At 49.4% G+C, this 22,017-nt stretch overlaps 1 protein-coding gene across 4 annotated transcripts; it reads right to left on the bottom strand.

Moving 5' to 3' along the window:
* Positions 1–792: 792 nt before the first annotated feature.
* On the bottom strand, positions 793–21,968 carry POGZ (pogo transposable element derived with ZNF domain). 4 transcript variants are annotated; one of them, XM_088137166.1, is made up of 19 exons: positions 21,829–21,968; positions 14,705–14,828; positions 13,066–13,218; positions 12,213–12,388; positions 10,649–10,757; positions 10,190–10,369; positions 9,351–9,545; positions 9,003–9,112; positions 7,905–8,239; positions 7,255–7,409; positions 6,858–6,958; positions 6,399–6,545; positions 6,131–6,265; positions 5,650–5,822; positions 5,048–5,188; positions 4,547–4,606; positions 4,205–4,317; positions 3,844–3,868; positions 793–3,747 (listed from the first exon to the last, which is right to left on the bottom strand). In XM_088137166.1, exons 2-19 carry the CDS (start codon positions 14,826–14,828, stop codon positions 2,157–2,159), a joined length of 4,023 nt encoding a protein of 1,340 aa, XP_087993292.1. In that variant the 5' UTR covers positions 21,829–21,968; the 3' UTR covers positions 793–2,156. The 4 variants fall into 4 exon arrangements, with proteins under 4 accessions (XP_087993292.1, XP_087993293.1, XP_087993294.1 ...); XM_088137167.1 differs by lacking the exon at positions 21,829–21,968 and adding an exon at positions 21,098–21,356; XM_088137168.1 differs by lacking the exon at positions 13,066–13,218.
* Positions 21,969–22,017: the final 49 nt, after the last annotated feature.

Here is a 22,017-nt window from a genome sequence, read left to right as displayed (position 1 = left end):
CCCAGTGCACCATGGATTCTAGCCTAGCTGTTTTGATGTCCTTGTTTTCTACATGGGGGGGAAGGGGGGGCTGTTGAAACATGCCCTGCCCCGCCAAACTACCATTCTGGGGATTGGCAATTGTGCTTGCTTTTTTCAAAAACCAGAATCTAAGGGATATTTAAATAGGAGCTGCAGTGACCACACTAAGCCAGCAGAGGGCAGCAGCTTCGATTCCCATGGGTAGAGCCCATCCAATCTAATTACCTCCCTGAGCCACTAGAGGGCAGCATTTGGAAGGCCGACGGAATCCAGGACTCGGAAGAGGAAATGGGAGGGAAGGAGGGGTTGTAACACCCTGGGTGCTTATGCGCAGGTGATCCGGTGCTTTCCTGCTTACCATCTGCTTCAGTTTCACAGCTGAGTCCCAGCAATCCAGCTCTCCCATCGTCCTCTGCTGCTTCAGGGGCTCTTAGAAAAGTCTACCTGCAGGGGGATGAATTCACAATCACAGAGGGAACTCCTAAGCTTAGGGAGCAGCGAGGAGAGGGAACAAGAAACTAGTGTTACCTTGCACGGATCTGAGGGAGGGGCACAAGGTCTTGGGAGGCCACAGGTCTCTCTAGGCGTTTCTAGAGATCCGGGTCACGAGTCTTAAACCAAGCTTTGCTGAACAGAGGAAACCAGAATGAATTCCCAGGCTGCGCTAAGCCCAATTTGTGAACCTGGCTACGGTTCACACCATTAGTTCTATCTCTCGCTGCCAAACTCGTTTTTAAGATTCTCTGTAATGAAAACACGTGTTTATAAATCCATTTCCCTGGCTTTATTAAATGTTCCACATATGTACATTTTAAAGATGAACCATTTACAGGTCAGCCCACCCTACTTCCTGCTTCCCTTGAGTTTGGCTTTTGGGAGTTGGGGTGGGGGGAAGGTATGGGAGAATTCTTTTTTTCAACCTCAAAGGAGAAACAGAAAAGGTGTACAGGGTGGGAGGGTGGGTGGTCGGTTTTTTTTTTCTATGTCAAAATGTTTTCATTATTTAGACCATAATACGTTACAATTTAAAAAACTCTCAAACATGCAAACAGTAGAAAAACATCTCTCTCTTTTTTTTTCGTCTCTGTTTTTATGCTGGCAGTGAAAAATAAAACAGGAATTTTCCCTCATTTTTGTGCATGTCACAGTTGGGTTCAATTGCAGCACTAAATTCGGGGAACGTAGTGTCTTGACGTCTTCGGAGAAAGCAGGCTTCAGTAGCTCGCGATCGTTTTAAAAAGGCAATGTCAGTGGTCCGTTAGAGAATCTGTTTGCGATCAGCCGCCGGAGAAAGGTTCTCCCAGTGGGGCACGACCTGCCACTGTGTTCTTTCTAGCGATTCAAAGGAACAGATAAAAGTGATGGTTTCACCACTGGGGACAGAAAACTTTTTGCATCAACTGCTATGCAATCGGAGGAATTTTCTACAAGTGGATTTCTGTTCAACCCTTACGGTGCTTCCAAGTTCGTAGAGCGATCTGCTGGCGACGAAAACGTAAGGGATTTGCCCCTCCCTCTCCTAAACAACAATGCCTGCATTTAATTGCTGTTCTCTTCTTGTTTCAATAAAGCAATCTCAATTTTTTGTGGGCAGCTATAGGACGTTTCAAATGTTAAAGTAATTTCTCATAGCTAAAAAAAAAAAAAGTTACCCCAGAAATCTACATTTCCAGGTCCGAATGTTACAGAAAAATAATCTGCTACGACAAAAAGTGAGATTGAGAAATCATCCGTCAGCTACATATCAGTTTTCCTTGTCTTCCCAAAAAAAAAAAGTCACATTGATAATGTGGTATAATTAAAAACTTTTTTGCACAGTATAAAACAAAAAATCCAACAAAATAAAAACCCAGAAACTATAATACAGTGAGGTAAAGGAAATGCAAAAACAAATAATAATAATAAATCCACCCACAATATATCTTCAGGAAATGCCACAACAGTGATTTAAGGAAAAAAAGCACATTTTTTTTTTTGTATTTAGAAACCGAACAGCATACATGGCTATCATTAGTCTGTGTGTTCACCTACTTCTTCTCTCCTATACCCACAAATCCACAGGGAAGTAGAAAAACTGTCTCTTCCGACAATGAATTAAAAAAAGAGAGCAATCCATCTCTTTTTTCCTTCGGCGCTCACACTTCCATCAGCTCCAGATCTGCGTCCTCAAAGCCATAGAAGGACTCTGTCTCGCTTTCCCCCTCAAAGAGCTGGTGCAGGATCTCGGGGTTGGCAGACTCCTCCGCAGGCCCTCCCTCACGGTCGGCCTCCTCGTCCTGCAGTTCGTTGTTGAGTTTCAGCTGCTCCTCCAGCGAAGCAATGAGCTCCTCCTGCATGTCCGCGTTGCGGGTGGGCGTGTTGGCCGTGCCGTCGGGGCCGGGCAGGACGCTGGCCACCAGGAATGATTGCTGCACCAGTTCAGGGCAGTCGCTAATGACCTCAAGGGCCTCGGCCAGCCAACACAGGACGAGCTGCAGGAGAATGTCCGAGTCGCAAGTCGAGTCTGCCATCTCCTTGGCCTGCTCTTTCCACTTTTTGCGCACAAAGTTTTTCACAGTTCTTTTGATACAAACGTCCAATGGTTGGATTTTCGCGCTGCAGCCGGCCGGGACAACGGCTGGCAAGGTGCTGGAGGAGCTCAGCATAGACAGGACTTCTTCAGAAAGGTGCGTCCGATGGCAGTCCAGAACCAGCATCCCTTTGCTGTTTTGGTTCTCGATGTGCTTGTGCCACACTTTGGAGGACCAAACCTCCATGATCTCGTCGTCGCTGTAGCCGCTCTCCTTCACCTCCAGCAGGATCGTCTCCGGCACGTTGGCGGCCTGCTCCACACGGCCTCTGTAGAAGACGACGGTGGGCAGGACGCTCCCGTCGGCCAAAATGGCCAGGACGACATCGCACCAGGGCTCCCCGGTCCCCACTGTCTGCAAGGCGTTCTCTTTCCGGTCATCGCTGCAGAGCACCTCTGTGTCCAGGAAGAGGGAGATCTCATCGATGGCAGCAATCATGGAGAGGGGCAGGTCCTGGGTGTGGATCTGTCCCTGCACAAACTCAATGAAGCAGCTGGCGTTCTCCTCCACATCTTTGGGGAGGGGGTGAGCCACCGCCCGGCGGTTGTGCGTGCTGAGGTTGTGCCGCAGCATGAACCGGACCGCCCACTCGTAGGAGATCTTGAAGCCCCCCTCCAGAGACCGCCCAATCTTGGTAGCCTTCTGAAAGAGGGTCTCCTCGTTGACCGGCAACTGCTGCTCACGCTGCGTGAGAACCCACTCAGCCAGCTTCTCCTCCGCTTCCAAGCTCAAGTACTTGCCCTCAGACAGAGAGGCCACGTTTTCCTCCTGGAAGGCCTGGAAGCGCCTCAGCCAGCGGCGGATCCGCCGTGGCGGGTTCTTAAAGTGCTCTGCCGCCTGTTCGGTGTTACAGCACAAAGCAAAGAGAACCACCCGGAGTTTCTTCACGGAGAGCTGCTCTTTTCGGCTGGCGGGCTCAGGCACCTCCTTTGCCAACGGTTCCTCTTCACGGCTGTCGACATTCAAGCACTCGTTCTCCTGGACCGCTGCAGGAGGTCTTCCGCTAGCCTCAGGGGTCGCCTCAGGCACTGCCCCTGGCACCTCCTTGGCCTTCTCCTCCTCAAGCAGAGGAGACGGCGTGTTCACAGTGGTGGGTTCGCTGGGGGAGCAGGTGAAGACTGACACTTTCGTGCCTCGTTCGAAAGGCTGAGCAGGCCTGAAGCCAAGGAAAGAGAGGGACGTGAAGCATCTCCCGCAGGAAGGAGAGGCAGGAGAACAAAATGTATCCAAACAGAGATGGGCGACAGCTTACCTTGAGTGCGAACTCCAGGCAGGACCTGTGACAACCAGAAAGGAGAAGTTCGGCTTACGACAGGAAATGCATCCAGGCTGGACAGCCAGCAAAGCTGGAGAGCAGGTGTCCCCAGAAGCTTTTAGCATGGGGCTGACCCAAAGTTCCTTCCCCCACCACTGGCTGCCCTCTCCTCAGTAAGTCAACTGCTTGTTAAGCCAGTCAATGGGGTGTCAGTGGGGTCAGCTTCCCACTTGTTCCCCAGTCTCATTATCACTGGGCTCCCTGCCTCCCTTTCTGAGGCTGCAGACACAGCCTGTGCCAGCCTAAAGCCAGAAAAGCCCCTGGAGGCAGAGGGAGAGGGGACCAGGGTGTTTCTTACCTCGTAGAATGACGTTGCTGAATTCGTGAGATGGGTTGAAGACAAGGTGCTTAGCCATGGCATCGCCCTCCGATGTTGCAAAGAGACAAGCGGAGCAGGCCAACCGGACTCCGCTGGTGAGAAAACCGAAAAGAAGCGTCACTCTGGTGTCAGAGTTGCTACCTAGAATCCCTCACCCTCCCCATAAGCCCCGGGATGCTGTTGTTTCACTGGGAAAGGCAATTTACTGTGAGGGCCGCCCCCGCTCCCCTCTCAGGGCCACAATCTTCAGGGTTCCCGGCGGAGAAGACGCAGCTATCAAAAGGACTTTCGATCCCCAAGTTTGGAGGGGTGCGGCCTTACCAAGCAGTGTAGTTTTTGAACAAGGCCAAGTATTTCGGACTTTTGCGAGGAACGTGGTTGCTATAAAAAACAGAGCAGAGAGAGAGGAATGCAGCACTTATTACAGAACCCCAGCCTGGCCCAAGGCAGAACCAGCGACGTTCATCTGCCATGAGCCATATACAGAGAAGAGAGGCTCCTGCTTCTCCTCTTACAGCAAGAAAAGTGCCTGAGTGCCAAAGGGGAAAGGACATTCGTCATGGGGCTCCCAAGAGCAAGGAGCCTTTTCCCAAGAGCAAGGAGCAAATGCAGAAAAAGCCTGCATTTGATAGGCCAGGGGACCAGCTCCAGGGGCCAAGAATCTCCCTCCCCATCTATCCCTCAAGTTCCTTCAGCTCTCCATCCACGTAGTGTGGAGATGGGAGCGTTAAGAGCACTCTGCTTGATCCTGGCACCGGACGGAGCCTCTCTGCTCCTGTGGAACAGCAGCCTAGACACAGGGCCTCGCCTGGTGGCACTCACTTGATCATGTGGTTGGCGTAAGCGCGAGAGCAGCAGGTGCTGTAACGGCATAGTGAACAGTGGACGTAGGTGGGGAAGTGGTTAGGAAAGTCTGGGATCTCGAAACTGCACTCCAGGCACGTCTGCCTGCCGAGAACACTCCTGCCGAGAGGAAGGGAGAGCCAAATCAGAGCCGTGTGGTGGCGGGGTCCCAACAAGGCTGCAGTAAGGTGTGGGGATGAAATATTATCCAGTGCAGAGGCAAAAGTCTTTCTGCTACCTCCGTAGCTCTGCATGTTTCCAGAGCAAACATTAAATTGAAAACAGTGCGGAGAGTCACAGAGGACCTCTGGGCAAGAACGGTTCCCAACAGCGAAATGCCCCAGTGCCTGGCATTCGAGCACGCAACCAAGGCGGCTTCCTCTCAGCCCCACCAAAAGGCGCAGGGCATCTCTTAGCCTGCCTACCCCCTTCTCTGGCTGAACACTCACGCCCGCCCCTAGGGAAGCTTTCTTATTCTGACCCTGAGACCACACACAGTTACTGCTCTGGAGTAGGACCCGGTGGCCAGAAATGTCTTTCTAAGGAACGTGTTAGTTTGAAACTTGGTAAGAAGCTCTGACATTTTCCTGACAGCTTTCTTCTGGATGCTCCTCTGGAAAGGCGGGTACGGGAAGTTAGGCTGGGGATCTGAAGAAGCCGACAGCAAGGCAGCGTCTTGTAGAAGGCCCGGAGGCATGTCATTCGCACAGAGGGGCAATGTCCGCGGCTGTCCTCGGGAGGCCCGGATGGTCACCTGCAGCCCCAAGGAAGGCAGCCACAATAGTGAGAATAATCCCACCCTTGCCAGGATCAGAACTCTGCTTCTGCTCCCCAGCAAGAAAGTAAAGGCAGGGACAAGGACTGCTTCGCTAATTTTCTGCATGCAATCTGTTTCCCCCTCTTGCTGTGCCAGTCTGGAACAGCACGACGCCAGACAGGGTGACCGCTGGGCAGGAGGGAGAAACACCTCGGCACCACGCAAGCGAGCCCAAGCAGGCCTCTCGTCCTCAGCCATTTCTACCAGGCTCCAACCCCACAAGCCCACCCCACGGCTGGCTGTACCTTGGTGCCCGGCTTCAGCCCTTCCAGCTGCTTGGGTTTGCGGAAGGTTTTGTGGTGCTGCAGCTTGTGTTCAATCTTGTCCTTGGCAAAGAGGAACTGCAGGCGACATTTGTTGCAGTGGTACACGCTCTTTTTCTGCAGGGAACAAGGGAAGCCCCAGCGCTGAGACTGCTGAAGGACGGGCCTTCTCTCCTGGTGGAGGCCAGCCCGCCAGGGAAGCCTCCATGCTGACATGCCGAAGAAGCCCTGGTGGTGGGGAGCGACTCACCTGGTGCCTCATGAAATGCTGCTGGAAGGCATTGCCGTTCTTGAAGACCTTGAGGCAATATGGACAGAGGAGGTGACGGGTGTCCTCGTGCACCATCCGGAAATGGGCATCTACTTCGGAGTAGAGCGACGAACGGTACTGGCAAACCTGGCGAGAACCATCCCCACAGAACTATTAAAAGGGTTCAGTCTCCAGAGTGGGTCAGAAACTGCCTTTCCTGGGAGGCCCACCGGGGGCCCACCTGCCTTTCTAAGGTACTCAGGCAAGGAGGTTTGGATCCTCCCAGGTTTTTGAAATTATTTTCCTTTGGGTTTTTTTTTTTTTTTGTGGTAAATTTCTCTAGGAACGTTGTTGATGGATAGAATCAACAGACATATTTGATGCAAAGGGCAAAGATTCATCTAACACCAAGCCATTTTCAACCAGCCCCCCCCCGCCCCCCCAAAGCATTTGCAGTACCTGACAGACATAGGGCATTTCCCCTGGCTTGTGGGTGTCCTTCATATGCTGCAAGAACATGGGCTCGCTCTCAAAAGCCCATTCACAGATCTTGCATTTTGCTGTAAGAGAGGAAGCTTGTCAATATTCATCAGGAAGGTTCAGACACGGCAATCAAGCCTCGCAAGCCATCGCTTGCGATCTGCCTCAATGGAGCCTGAAAGAACACTTTAATCCCTCAGACATCCCCCCCCCCCCCCCGCTTACTGGGCTTTTCTCTTTAAATCAGGCAAAGTTAAAGGAAGCCCATCTGAATAATACAGGAAAGGCTGTCGGGGGTGACATCCCTTTTTAAGGGGACCCCCTACTTTCCCCTTCCATCTGCTAAGGGGAAGCCCCCTTTTTAAGCACAACTTACTGGTGGATTCATACGGGCTGTGGACGTTTTCCAAGTGGCACTGCAGCTGGAACGGAGTGGTGAACTGTCGGTAACAGTGCTGACAGATGGTGTGGACGTCAACCTCTCCGTTCTGCTGATCCAGTTCAACGTGGTGCTTCATGTGATTCATAAACCTACAGACGAGGAGTGGGTCATGCCTGTTTTGCTGACAGTAGGGAGCCCCTGAGTCTGACAGCAAGACGAGGTTTCAAGGGCTCCCCCAAAAGACACACGCCTGCTCTGGATCTGTGGCCACCACCCAGTTTAGTCCACGGAAGCACACACCCGAGGGAAAAGCTAAGTAGCGTCAGATTCAGATTTTTTTATATAGATAAAATAGGATCTTTCCTCTGACAATGGTCCAAACCCTCTGAACTTTTGTCTGGTCATACACAGAAGCGGCTTCTTTAAAAGTCTTAAGCAGAAAACTGGAGTTGTTTATTTTCACTAACTCCAAATGAAGATGTAGAGCAACCCTGATCTAAATAACTCCCAAGCTTTTAAAAATACGTCCCTTAATTCTGGAGGAGAGGACGCTGCCCCAAGGGGTTTGGACTGCTGGCCAGGAGGTGAGGCAGCTCTCTCTCTCGCCCCCTGCTCCCTAACCCCCCGACTATCACTGTGATTACCGTATGTTATTCTTGAGCCTCTTTGTACAGTGAGGGCAGCGGAAGGACGTTGGCACCTTGGGGAAGTTGAGCAGCTGGTTCACTTTGCCCCCATCCCTGCCATAATAGAAGTCATCGACCAGCATGATCAGCTTGCTCTGCACTCCCTCGCTGGTGCCGTCACTTGGCTCGGAGAGTTTGGCTGGCGGTGACAGGGCAGGGATGGGGGTGGAGGAGGGTGGCGAAGCAACGGCGGCGGTTTTCTCTGGGGAAGGGGGCTTGGGGGCTTGGATATTTGGTTCTGACTCCAGGGGCTTCCCTTTCTTCAGGAATTCCACCATTTCAGGGCAGCAGTACTGTGGGGAGGAGAAGAGAAGAACAACAAAACCCTTGCGTAAGCTCTAGCCGCTCTCGAAAGACAGGTCATCCGAAGGAGGCCTTCTCCCCTCTCCGCTGGTTCTGGTCTGGCAGTCTGGCTTCACCCTGGAGGGCCAAAGGGACAGGCTGCTGTGCAAACAGGTCTTAGATGAAAAGAGATCAGAATGGCTCTCATGGCCAAAGCCACAGAGAAACCAAACAATGCCATTTCTGCAACAGGAACGGCTTCTCTATGTACAGGGACTCTTGGGGATGAAAATCTGCAGTAGACTTGACCAATTCAATGGATATTTACCCCTGCACCTTGCTTCCAAACCCTCCTCTCAGAACTGTTAGCTTAGGGTGCCTTGTCCCCATAGCATCCAGTCAAAGAAACTGGATGAAACAATAGGCCTTTCCTTGTCACGAGCATCTAATGTTCAAAGATAGGCAAGTTCAGCCTCACAGATTTCACCTAGCCAAGGGCAGCCATGAACTTGTTGACTCGCCTTTCCCAGCATCCTGGGGCCGCAAAGGCTGTGAAGGAATATCCACTGTGCAAAAAAGCAAGTTCTCTAGTGAGATTTCTCTTGGTCTGCCCCCAAACTTGAGTTTCTGAGGCCAACCAGTGGGTGATGTTCTCCCTGGGTGGTTGTATTCCAGAAACAGGCATTTACCCAACCTGGAGAACACAGCTATTGGTGGTTCTTCCCTCAGCTACCATCTCACGGCTGACCCCCACGAGCAGAACAGATTACTTACACACATATGGCCTCTTAAAGCTTCAGTGACTCTAAATTGGGCATTGCAGCGAGGACAGGCCTTCCGTCCACTGTCTTGCAAGTCAAAGGTGGGGATAGGCGAGGAACTGACTGTGAACGGCAACAGAAAAAGAATCAGGGAGAGAAAGGGGTCCCAGGTGAAAGTCCCAAACTCTCTGAGGCTCCTGCCAACACCTCACTGGAACTGGTCAAAAAGATTATTTCTTCTTTTTCTGCAATTTCTTTCCAGTGGGGGGGCAGGGGGAGGCAGACACACCCTTTCCCCAAATAATAGTGCCCTCGGTGCCCTCCCCAAATTCCTCCAAAGGTTTGAGTTAGAAGAGCGTACCTTTCTGTGAGGAAGACTCAGAGATGCCCGTCCTCTGTGAACCATGTGCCTGGCTGTTGTTTGGCACCACAAGGGGGCCCGAGCTCTGAGCAAGCGAAGGAACTGTGTTCAGGGTATTCACCAACTTTGCCACCTCGTTGCTGTTCTCACCCGTCACCCCGGGCTTTTTCACTGTGACAAAACTCGCAATACTCACTGCCAGGAAAACAAGCAAAGAAGCCCGTCGTTTTCATTCTAACGTGGAAGAGGAGGAGTCAAAGCATGAAAACTTGATTATGGAGACAGGTTGCGCTGGGAGGCTTCGAGGGGCGAAGCAGGAAGCAGAAAAATTAGTTTCCCCTTTGGAAAGACAGAACTAAGATGCTCTTGTGCAGAAATAAAACCTGCATGTTTCTTTCAAGGCTGGGGGGAGGGGGGGAAGGGAGAGGCTAAGTGGAATAACAGAGGGTGCACATGCAGGAAGTTCCAGTGGACAGGCCAGGGAGCCAATCTCTCTGCCTGGGGCTCCAGAAAGCCAGTCAGGCAGAACCAGACATCTGCAACAGGACGCTCTACAGATGAATTCAAACTGCTAACTGGCTGGGGAATTCTGGAAGTTGAAGTCCACACATCTTCAAGCTGCCAAGGTTGAGAAACACTGCTCTAGAACAGACGTGGAGCAGGTGACAAGATAGCCCTTTGTCAAATGTTATTTCCCTTGCCCAATGGGACAGTCTTACCTCATTTGGGGTTAGTAGCTTGAGTGGACTGCCCGGGCTGTTGTACAGTTAACTGTCCCAGCGCAGCTGGCTGCACTGAAGGAGTAGAGGAGGAGGAAGAGGTGCCGAGGGAGGACTTACTTTGCGATTGCGCTTGGGACTGTGGAACCGTGCTCCGGATGGTCAGGGTGGCCGGAATGACCGTAGTGAAAGTGTTGGAGGCTGGTCGGACTGGCATGGTTGGAGCAGGTCTCACCTGGGCCATTTGGGAGAAAACCTGAGGGACACCGACGGTGGGTTTCACAAACTGCGTGCCCGGGGCTGAAGAAAGGGAGGAGAGGGGAGAAAAGGGGTTGATAGTTGCTGACGCCCTTTGGGAAACTCTGGAGAGGAGGTCTGCGAAACGCAGAGGCACAGAAGCCCCTGTGTTTTAAACCCGGCGAAGCTGGAATTGAGGGGAGCCGACTTGGGTCATCTGCAAAGCCACACCCTCCCGGCCTAGACTTTGTGCCCAAACAGATCAATTTTGCTGGGCTCTGCTTATCAACCTGCTTCCCGACTCCGCACCCCAACTCTGACAGGCTTCCCTCTCTGCCTTACCTGGGACAAGGGTAATCGGCCGTACCGTCTGGCCTTGCTGTACATTCAGGACAATCCCAACCTGATTCATCGTGTTTTGCACAGGGCGGACGTTCCGCACAGGGAAACCCTTTCTCGGACAAGCAAAAGAAGCAGCTTTAGTGGCTTTTCTCAACCACAGGCCACTGCAAAGACGGCCGGGTTGGCTGGCATGTTCTGATCTCGCCAGAGGCAACCATTCAGCGCTAGCCCAATTTCTAAAAGGAGATCAAATTTCTGGGACTCTTTGTATCATTTAATTATAGCCCATCTTCTGGCTGCGAAGACACACCTGAATGATGTGGACAGAGGGTGCTCACTGTTCAAGCTGCGTTCCTTAAACTGCTCTGCCTGGCACAAAGCCAAAGCAAATTGCACAAAAGTCATCATGCTAATTGTGTACTGTCTCCAGGTCATAACAGACCAAAAACGGCTACCTTGTAGCCATTTCAAAGCTAAATATAAATAAAGTGTTGAAAAACAAAGCACCATGCTAGCTTTACAGGTTTCTTTAAAAAAAAAAAAACATTCATGCTGGTTGATCAGCCAACGATTACCCCCAGCACCTCTGTCTGGAGAGGCGTCCAGGTGGGCGGGTGACTGCTGGAATACCAAGGCCCCCTTCTGTCAACAGGTGATGCTCTTCCTGTTCTCCGAGCCTTTTAAACAATGACTTTCACCCACAGCTTTTACTGACCTGCTAGGTGGGTTTTTAAATCATTTTAGATTGTGTTCCAGTGCCAGGGGATTTTGGACAGCCTACATCTTTGCCTTATAACACACTGGTGGTCTTATAAGGAGCTGCTGTCAGCCTGCCCCAGGTCTAAGTAAGTTTTGAGTTTGACGGTCAATTAGCCATCTCCTGCAAAATATCCAGAAGCTGGTAAAGAAGCGTAATATCTTTTGATACCAAGGCGTACAATATAGAAAACCTATCCCAATTCTTTCCTCCCAGAAGGAAAAATGAAGTGCTTCTGAATCCGGATTATGTATCAGGACGACCAGCTCCTTCTTTTAAAATGCTAAATAGTCTGGGCCCAGACCCAAAGAGCCATCTTCCTCTAAAACGAGCTCCTAAAAGGCAGAGGTCTTTCTACCTGCCCCTTGCCACTGAGGACAATTCTGTGAGTGCACACAATTATGGAGTTCCCTGTCCCCAGGAGATCTCCCCAGCGTCCCTGTTAGTTTTCATTTTGTGGTGTTTAATCTATCAGATTCGTTTTCTGCCCTTCAACCCTTTCCTTTCTTAACGTGCACCCTGAAGCTGCCCCAGGGATTCATTTATTTTAGTCATTTAATCAGTTTTTGGCCGTCTTCCCTGGTACTGGCATCCTTAACCCCGTTAGGCTTCTGCCTGTGAAAAGGGACCCACTTAAGTCAGATGAACTAAAGCAGTGTTGTCCAAACTTGGCCACTTTAAGATGAGTGGACTTCAACTCCCAGAATTCCCCAGCCAGCAATGCTCATCTTAAAGTGGCCAAGTTTGGACAACACTGAACTAAAGGAACCAGGAACATCCACGGACCGGGACCAAACACCCCCTCACCTGAGTTGTGATGAAGATGGGTTGGCTAGTCACTGGAGAATTGGTCACGTGGTTTGCATTCTGCATGACCTGGACAGGCCGGAGGACGGGCTGCGTCACCACCGTGCTTAGGCCAGAGGCGGGATTCTGAGCGAGGATCAGGGGCTGCCCCCCTTGCTGAACGAGAGGCGTGCCAGCTGGAAAAGAGGAGAGGGTTGTTACTTGCTAGGGGCTAACGGCAAAGCTGCCCTCCTAGAGCTAAGACTTCTCCAAGCAGGCGCCTTCCGATTCTGCCACACCGGCTGGGGACTTTGGGAAGCCCCATCGGGCCCATCTAGAAGCGGAGCAGGGTTACGCTAGTTCCTATTCTTCACACACACGCACACACAGAGTGACACAGTGCACTTTACACCGTTTGCTTCATACCATTTGTAAGAGGAGGGGGCAGGCTTTGGAGATGGTCTAAATATTTCTGGCAGGCATCAAACCCTGGAGTTCGTACAGGCGAAGGATTCAAACATGCAACGTGAACAAGCAGGACTGCACAGGAGAGCCCAGCTTTCTTCTCTCTAAGAAACGGGGTATTTGCACTACTATCCTCTGAGCTGGTGCCCATCCCAAAGTTACTGATAGGGCACAGACAGAGCATGTGAAATGGCCTCCTCGGTTCAGCTCTGGAACTCTCCATTTCAGCACCCCAGGGAAAAGAGGTGAAAGGATGCAATTTTTCCAACTTTTTTCCCTTAAACCGTCGGGGTACTTCTAAGGGACAGAAACCTCATTTTTGCATCAAGGTGGCGCCAGACACCTGAAACCAGGAAAAAGCTCCTCTATCAGCTCCCCTGGATGTCCCCAAGACCCTCAGGATCCTTACTGCTATTGTTTGCAAAGAGAGTCACCAGCGTCTTCTTTGTGCTGTCGCTGTTGGGTGCTCCGCTGCTGCTAACGGGCGTGGGGAGGCCACTGCCGATGGACGCGTGGGCAACGATCGGCACTGGGGTGGCCACTGGCTGCACGCTGACTGAAACTGTCAAGGAGGAAACTCAGGATGGTTATTCGGTCTCCTGCAATCATAACCAGGTTTTCACTGTCCCCTGGAGAGCGGCCAGGTCTAAAGGGTGGGGGCACCTCTAGAAACGGGTTGAGGAGGGAACACGGCCCCGGCTGATAATTCAGAATCACCTGCAGACAATCACCCAAAGCAGCTTTAGCAAAAGGGTCTGCCCTGTCTTTTGGAGGTCACCAATGACTGATGGATAGACTAGCAACTTTGGTAGACTTGCTTGGCAAGGCTTTCTTAAGTCTTCTGCCATGGGCTGTGAGCTAGGCTGACCAAGCTGTCCCTGGACTGGTTGATATAAAAAGTAGATGAGAGGCCAACCCAGTGGACGGGTTGTACCAATTAGACAGAAGATGGGGGAACTCCTTCATATATTGTCTTCATAGAAAGTGAGCAGGTTAGGGAGAAGCTTCCTCCCTTTCCCCCAATGTATTAACAGGGACAGACAGCAATTATTATTTTTAAAAAGTTCAGTTAATCACACATATGCCTTCCTCGCAGACAGAAAATCAGGGGAAAGAAATCTGCTTAACTTTACCCTTCACACGCTCTTCTTCTATGTGCAAGGGTGAGCTTTTCTTTGGCAGAGAAACATTCAGTGCTATGGTTCTCCCACATGCAAAGATGATCCTTGCTATAAAGAATCTCGGCATAAGAACAATACACGTATCACGGCTGCGGGGGAAGGATTTTCACCTACCTATCCTGAAGCACTGCCAGGCATCACAGCCAGCTGATCAGAGGAGAACAAGCTGGCTCTCTGCTGGCTCTCCTGGTTACCCAGGTTTTTGCAGGCCAGATTGGCAATCCTATTCTAGAAAGAACTCTTCTGCATTAAATTGTAGCCAAGGCTGTTCTTGATATCTGCCAGAAGGCAGGGAAGGAGCAAATGCGAACAGCCAGCCAAGAAGAGGAAGACAAACTATTAAATATGTCAATCTGTTACACCCACGAGGATAATAATAGCCGGGGAAGGATTTATGTGGAGATTTTTTTCCCCTCTTTGTGCATGTGACTGAAGAATATGGGATTATTCAAAACAGAAAAGCAGTCCATGCGATTTCAGACCAGCCCTCCGTGACGTGGTACCCTCCCAATGTGGGTGCTGCTTGGGCCCCAAGGCAGATGCGATGCAACCCATCAGGAGGAGGGAAAGGCAGGTTGAGGGAGGCTTAGTTCACGAAAGGGGCTGGAGTCTGTGCTCCGTCAAACATCATGGGTCTTAACCAGAGCAGCTCTTGCTATGAACAGACTGACAACTTAACAGGTCTGCCTCTGATCTCCTTGGGGGCTCTGTCTGTGCCCTCTGAAAATGCCAAGGTGCAGCTAAAAAAATTAAGTAGCAATCTATCTGTTCCGCAGGGAAGACTACAACTTGCCACTGCAATCATCTGCTGAAATGGAAGTGTTCAGTAACATAATGCAGAAATAGGCTTAGGAAGAGGAGCATCACCTGTAGCAGTTTTGTCAACTGAGTTGTAATCTTCAACCACAGAATCCTCAATCACATCACTGATCTTCTGCCACGGCTCCAGCTCCTCCTCTTCGCATTCCATAAACAGGTCCGTGTCTGCCATCTTGAGGGGGAAGGGGGAAAGAGGAGGTCATCTTCCGGACAAAGGAAGAGAGGGAACTCAGCTGAGGGAGGGAGAAGTCCATCTAAGGTGGGGGGGCACAACTTTGGCAAGGGGCTTCTTTTGAAAGACATGGTAGGAATCACCCTCCAAAAAGAGATCAAGGCAAGACAAAAGCTACGTGCCACTTTACTAGCGTTAAGCAAATCTAGTTGAATATGTTGTGTGTATGTTCTGTCAGGCACGTATAATCCTTGTCAACTGACACATCAAAGATTCTAGGTTGGCGATCTCAGAAAATCACATTCGGAGATTCAGAGGCCTCGGGCTGGACGTGTCTGATCTTAATGCAATCATTTCCGAACCTTCTTCCTCAGTAGAACCCTCTGCACACTCAGGGAATCCCCTAATTTTCAGGCAACCTGACCTGCCAAATACCATCCAAACTTTCATAAATGACAATAGGCTTTTTGCTTCAAAGAGGATAAATGCCTTAGTTCCATTTCATCATTTTGCAGTATGTACCACCTTATCATTTCATAGCACAGAGATCTGATGTGTTTTTATTTATGTATTTGTTCATCATGTTTATATGGCTGCCCATCTCAGAAAAAGTGACTCTTTTTGGAATTAGAAGCCCCAGATCTGATGACAGATCAAGTTATCCATTTCACTATTATTCTATTTGTATACATTTTTGGGGTAGATTATAAATATTTTTAACGTAAACCACTTCTAATGAAAACCAAATCAGCCCGGAAATCAAACACATGTTCAAAATCCCGTTCCATCTTCCCATTATAGAGCAAAATCGATACCATCCTTGCACTTGTCCATCATTTCACTCATCCCCATACTAGCCAGAATTGTGAAGAATTCTGGATTGGGAAGACACACTCATCCTGATCTATACTGAAGTCACCCCTGCTTGCTCCAAAAAGATGCCAGGTTGCATCTACAATAAGTTCTGTTTTGATTTTAATTGTTGATTCCAGCTTGTTCGAGAAAGCAAGATGAAAGGACCCTCATTTGGACCTAATGTTAAAAACCAACACAACATTCCTGTATCTTTAGTCCTTCCTGCTCATTTTGAAACAAAACAGAAAAGGAAATCTAGCATTGCAAAACTTTCCATATTACCTTCATCTTCATTAAATCTTTAGGCACCACACTAAAAGCTTTACTGTGCAATTAGCTGTGCATTTATCCATCATGACAAATGAATTACATATAGGTGGAAGAGCTGTTAGAGGGAACCAGCTATTTTTTTAAAAAAGGAGATTTTGCCATTTCAGTATGACAGTATGCATCTCCAAATTTTAAAATAAACACAAATAAATGGTATACCACTGCTGTCAATAGTATGGAAACACAAAACTGTAACCAGTCCATTCAACTAAGAATCCTTTTACGATTCCATCCTGTTCTTTCTTCAAAAGCTCCCACTGTGGATATTGGGGGGGATATCAAGGCTTCTCTGCTCAATAAAATGATTTAATCCCTGTGATAAATATGCTAACATTTAGTTTTCCGCTACACTGATGACAGATGCTCACTCACAAAAGCAGGCCGAGAATGTGCTAAATATATTACACCATTTATTTAAAACACATACAGAAAGAAAATGGAACATATTGGAGGGTAGTACTCATATTAAAACAGACTTCTGCGAGTGCTGAAAAGCCGGTCTATTTAATTAATTCACCATCTTACAAACGCAAAGGCCATTTGCTTTATAGAGCAAATCCAGGATTGTTTCCTTCTTGCTTAGGGAAGAATCAACCACCGTTGTGCCATGAAAAGCTACACCAAAATGTCAAGTGCAAACAAGGTTTTGCAGAGCCCCAGTACAGCCTCTGCCAATCTAGGGCTACCATGCTAAAGAAAAGAGACAACCCTCAGCAGGAGGGAGGGCAGAATCTCTGAGCCACGGGCCAAAGGAGAAGGTGCAAAGCACCTTTCATTCTGCTTTCTTGCAGATGCAAGGAGTAGGTTTGCGTGCTGTTTCAGAAAAGGGTTGGAAAAACAAGAGACTCTGGAATACAAGGTGCATTTCCAAAGTTCACTGTGCACAGGCTAAATTGTGAGCCTCAGTCATCAAAACTTTAGGAGCTCTTGGAAAGGCCAATCAACCTCCAGTCCCCCAGATCTTCATTTCTCAGTGAGCGAAGCCTCACAAGGCCTAGCACAACAGACCCAGCAGGCAAGTAAATAGTATTTCACCTGGTCAAGCAAACCAGTTAGTGGGAGATGAAGCACCATATCCGCCCTCTGCCAACTTCCAAAAGTAGCTACTGTGAGAATAACCAATGATGAGACCCAGAGCCTGGATTTTGTTTCCCCCCTGCCCGTTTCCCTCCATGGTGTATTTTTTAAACTGAAAAGCTGCATTTGCTTTCATTGCGCTGGAAGTTCTCTGGGAACCTTTCAATGACTTCAGAATTTACCTCCAGGGATTGTTCCGGAAGAACCCTTAAAGTAACACACTTGGGAAATAAAGCAGGCTCTGCCCAAGAGTGGATTTGCACTGTTTTGCCCAGAGAACACCATTTCTTGCTCGTCTTCTTTCTCTCCAAGATGCTCAAAATGGAACCTGGAACATTCTGCACTTTCACAGAAGAACACTCCCTCTGCATCTCTCTTCTCCTAACCATGTAGTTGAGAAATCACACAAAATTTATTCAAATACATCGGCAAAATAGGAGAGGCGTTCCCTGTTTTATACATGCTATTGCTTCCTGCCAGAAGACCTAGATCTATTCTCCTCTCAACTAGCAGATTAAGGTTGACCATTTGGGACTTAGCCAGAATAAAGTTTATCTGGAAATGGTTTTCCTTCACCATTGATGTTCAGATGCTTGTCTGTTTAAAAGTGTAATTACATTATCAAAATTGTAACTGAACTCAACATATATTATTTCCCTGTTGGCTTTTGCTTTTACTATTGTACTTTTAGAATTACAAGGGGAGAAACTTATCTTCTTGTTCAGAAATACATCACATCTTTTTGTCTCTATTTCTTTTCCTTCCTTCTGCTATCTCCCCTCTGTTGAATTTTGAAGTCCATTACAGCTAGTCCAATTTCTCTCCCACTTAGCACAGGACCTTGTCTAACAATTGCACTGTAAACAAGTAAGGAATTGACGTTTCTATGTCGTCAGCTCTCTAAAAGAATGCACTTAATAAACTCCACTTGCCTTAGGCCTCACAACAGTCAGGGGTTGGTAAGGATACACATCTGAACCACAGAAATGTAGGCACAACATGAAAGGCCTTTGCTTCAACAGCAGCTCAGAGCAACAGGGAAAGAGGGCCAACCTGCTATTGAAATATCCTACCCTAGATCCTAAGTGCCATACAAAGAGCTTACCCAACCTTAACCACAGAGCCAACTGCTTTTGATTGTTTGTAAAGCAACTCAGAAATAAACATTTAAATTTTGCAGGCCAACCGACAAACATTAGCTAGAAATCCATTATAAAATCCCATAAACTTTAATAGCAACATGCAACTGTTCTAACTTTTTGTTTCTTTCTATCTTTCCCCCTAACCTTTCTTATTTTCTTAAACAGAAATATAAGATAAAGTAGAAAATCTGGAGTGATCTAGTTGTGTAACTGATTACTCATTAGATAAAGTTACAATGTAAATTATAGAGGGTGACCTTACTGAACAGCTAGAACAGACAAAAAGCTTGTGACATCTTAAATGTTAATATTAACAGAAAATGTATTTTGTGAATTAGAGACCACTCTGCCAGATCTGACAGAGGGACGTGTAATCACTCAAGGTTTAATCCACACACAAACCTAGACATGTTCAAATACGAAAGACCTCTGCTGGTTTAAACTTAACTGGAGCTTACTTTTAGCAAAATTAGTGACCAGGAAGCCATTGCTGGTTACTTAAAGCTGAAGAAAATGCAAGAGTCATATTGCCTAGAAATCTGATTTCAGCATCTTGCCCAAGAGCATTCAGGAATATTATAAGTATACAGAAATTCTCCTATTTATCCATACCAATCATCAAGCACTCACAAAAATAAAGTCTTTTTCTTAAAACAATTTTATACAGTCCAGTTAAAATTCTAGAGGGATCCAAACTAGATGGTTCTCGATAACAGTAACACAGGTTTGGGTTACGTTTCTCAAAGCAAAGACCCAAGGAGTTTCCATCAAGTTCGGTTATAGGCCATGCTGGTCTTACATCGCTTTCCAATTCAAAAGCTGAAGTCTCTTAGATGGAGCTTCAGGGTTAAGTCTCATAACACCTGTCAGAAGACTTGTGAAATGGGTGTAGAAGAAACTGTCACATAGTAAACTGTTGAAAACACAGAAATACTAACTAGAGACTGCTAAGACACTACATTGTGTAAAAAACTAATACAGTACCACATTCTTATCCATGATTATTTACTACACATTTATTACATGATTATTTACTACAAATCCCTACTAGATTCAGGATAAATTGGGTTCTACCAAGATGAATTCTGAGTCTGGTGCCATTCTAAAGCTATGCTATCTAAAAAAAAAAAAATACTCAACAGAACAAAAATCCAGAAGCATAGGAGTAAACACAATCATTTCTGAAACAGTACTTAACATTCAAAATGATCTGGATGTAAGATGCTATAAAATGACAACTAGCCCCAAGTAGAAACATCATGCATCAGAAAACCAAACACATTAACTATGACACAGGGCATCATCAGTGAATAATAGTGTACTTCAAACAGAAGATTCAGAAGTTATCCAGAATAAACCGAACAGAAAACACAATAGGTTATGATAAAAATCCAGTCCTATTTCAATGGTTGACCAGATTCAGAAACAGCACAACTGTCCTGTTCCAATCCAATAAGCACCTCAGAAAAGGCAGGAATAGTCACACAGGAAGAATAAACATTTTAGGTGTCAGTCGAAGGAAGAAAGTGAGGCTATTTAGAACAAGCTTTAGAAACATACACCTCCTGTGTGTGTTTTTAACTCACTACAAATCTGAGGAAGAGAAATACCTGTTCAAAGAAACTGCTCAGATACACCACAGCGTTCCTCAGCCTAGTCTACAGTAAGTCAAAATTATACACGCGACAAAAATAAATGCTAAAAGATTTGCAAAGGTGAGCTACACCATCATCCAGTTTACACCCCACGTGATACAGTTTGTCCTGCATCCCATCCAAGGAGACCAGAGGGAGAAAGGACCAACCTATAGTCACACCAACTGTTGCATGTCAGGACACCCTGACTAGTTTGAGAGTTTAAAGCACTGTAGGGTAAGAGGTAATATAAAATTCAGCAGTCTGGTTGCCAACAATAATGACATGCTGGAGTCTTTCCTAGACGAAGCTTCCTAGACTTGAGAAAAGGATAAAAGGAGTTTACAGCACAGATTTTTTTGGGGGGGGGGCAGAGAGCAGCCAAGCGAACCACTCTGACACTTCCCATGCGAAAAGCACAGCTTTACCACAAAAACGGCAGAGCCTCCCAGCTCAACCGCACCATCTCTCACTTCCGCGGTCTGCACTCGGCCACCACCTCCACCCCTGCTGGACAGGGACGATGGGAGTTCCATCAGGGAGAGGACGGCAGAGTCAATTTAGGCGGAAGGAAAGGGGCAAGGTGCCTTTGGGCGATTGCCCTGCAAAGAAGGGCAGGTCAAAGGACAAGAAGACCCCGAAGCGGGCCGAGGGCAGCAAAGGCACTTTTACCACCCGCGGACACCTTCGCCAAACGGGCTCCTTCCAGATGGCTGGACTGCAATGCCCATCCTCAGCCAAACTGCTGGGCGTGAGGTCGACTGCAGTCCAACACGCGTTTGGAGCCCCCTGCAAGGTTGTGCCAGGGGCACCGTGGCGCGACGTGTCTGAAGCACGCCAGGGTGATGGGAACTGTAGTCCAAGATGCCTAAAGAGTACCACAAGGCTGTCTCTTAAGGCAGTGAAGCAGCTGTCCTGGGACGTCCCAAATTTTGCGGGCAGGAGCAGCAGAGGCACCCCCTGCCCCTCCTAGTTTTTGTCTGGTTTGGCTCTGAACCTGAGGGGAGAGAATAATGGAAGCCGGCAGCCAATTCCCCCACAGGGGCCACCCCACATCCCACGCCTCAGCCCCCCCAGGAACCCCTCCTTCTCCCCCCCACGATCACTCTTATGAATCAGCACTGGATCCCAAAAGGGGGGGAGGGGGGTTAGAGAAAGTAATCCCTTCTACCCAACATGGCCGCCTGCCCAGAACTGAGGACAATGTTGCGGGAGGTGAGTCGCGACCCACCCACGCGAGGATGTCTTCCCATTTCCACACGTTCTGAAAGGCCACGGTTCTTTTTCCCGAAAAACGCTCCCAGGATCGCTCCCGCGAAGGGCCAGGAGGGGGGGGGGGAACGAGCCGGCGGAGGGATCCGTCGCTTCACTCCCTTTTTCTCCTCGCGTCCCTCTCGCCCCGCCCCTCACGACGAGACGGAGGGAAGGGGAAAAAAAGAATCCCGGTATCGCTCCGCGCTCGCCTCCCGAGGAAGCGGAGGAGGCCGCCGCCTAGCGGAGGGCCGCGAGGCAGGAGGCCCCGCCCTTTCCCTCCCCCCGCGGCCCGGCCCGCCAATCGCCGCGCTCGCTGCGTCGCTAGCACCCGCCCTCCCGCCCTCCCCGGCTCTGGGACTGTCTCGCGCTCGCTTTGTGTACCGCGCGCGCTCCCTCTCGCCCTCGCGCGCGCTGTTCCCTCAGCCCGCCGCTTCGCCCCCCTCCCTCATGGAAGGGGGGAGGGAGGAAAAAAAGAGAGAGAGAGGGAGAGCGGCGAGCGGGAGCCCCCGGGCGGTTCGAACCGGTTCCCAACGGTCCCCCCTCACCGGCCCCGCGCACGCGCGCCGCCCCCCGCCGACCGCGCGCACGCTCTTCCCCCTCCTTCCCTTCCCTCCCTTCCCCTCCCCCCACCCCGCCCGTCCCAGCCTAACGGGGGTTGTTTCTCCCGCGTCCGCCTCCCCGCTACATAACGGGATGGCGCCGACTCACCTTCCCCAGTCCGGCCGCGGCCGTTGGCGCCGCCGGTCGCTGCCTCGCCTCCCTCGCTGGGCTCCGAGGCTGGGCTCGTCCCCACTCTTAAAGGGACCCGCGCCCCCCCGCCGGCTCCTCGGAGAAGGGCGACGCGGCGACGGCGGCGGCGGCGCGGCTCGCATGAGCCTCCCCGCCCCCTCCCACACA

This window comes from Python bivittatus, unplaced genomic scaffold (genome assembly GCF_059951505.1).
Source record: "Python bivittatus isolate LINGU-HERP-01145 unplaced genomic scaffold, Pbiv_v1 ctg000180_np1212, whole genome shotgun sequence".
Taxonomy (NCBI): Eukaryota; Metazoa; Chordata; class Lepidosauria; order Squamata; family Pythonidae; genus Python; species Python bivittatus.
This window is presented reverse-complemented; position numbering and strand designations above follow the sequence as displayed.

Bases quoted from the DNA above. Each gene is read 5' to 3' on its own strand.
- POGZ (XM_088137166.1), bottom strand. From the start codon at position 14,828: ATGGCAGACACGGACCTGTTTATGGAATGCGAAGAGGAGGAGCTGGAG. The intron at 6,546-6,857 runs GTACTGCAAATG...GGTTCTCGCCAG, and splicing joins AAATGCCCTATGTCTGTCAG to GTTTGCCAGTACCGTTCGTC. The intron at 3,869-4,204 runs GTAAGAAACACC...TGGTTGTCACAG, and splicing joins CAGCAACGTCATTCTACGAG to GTCCTGCCTGGAGTTCGCAC.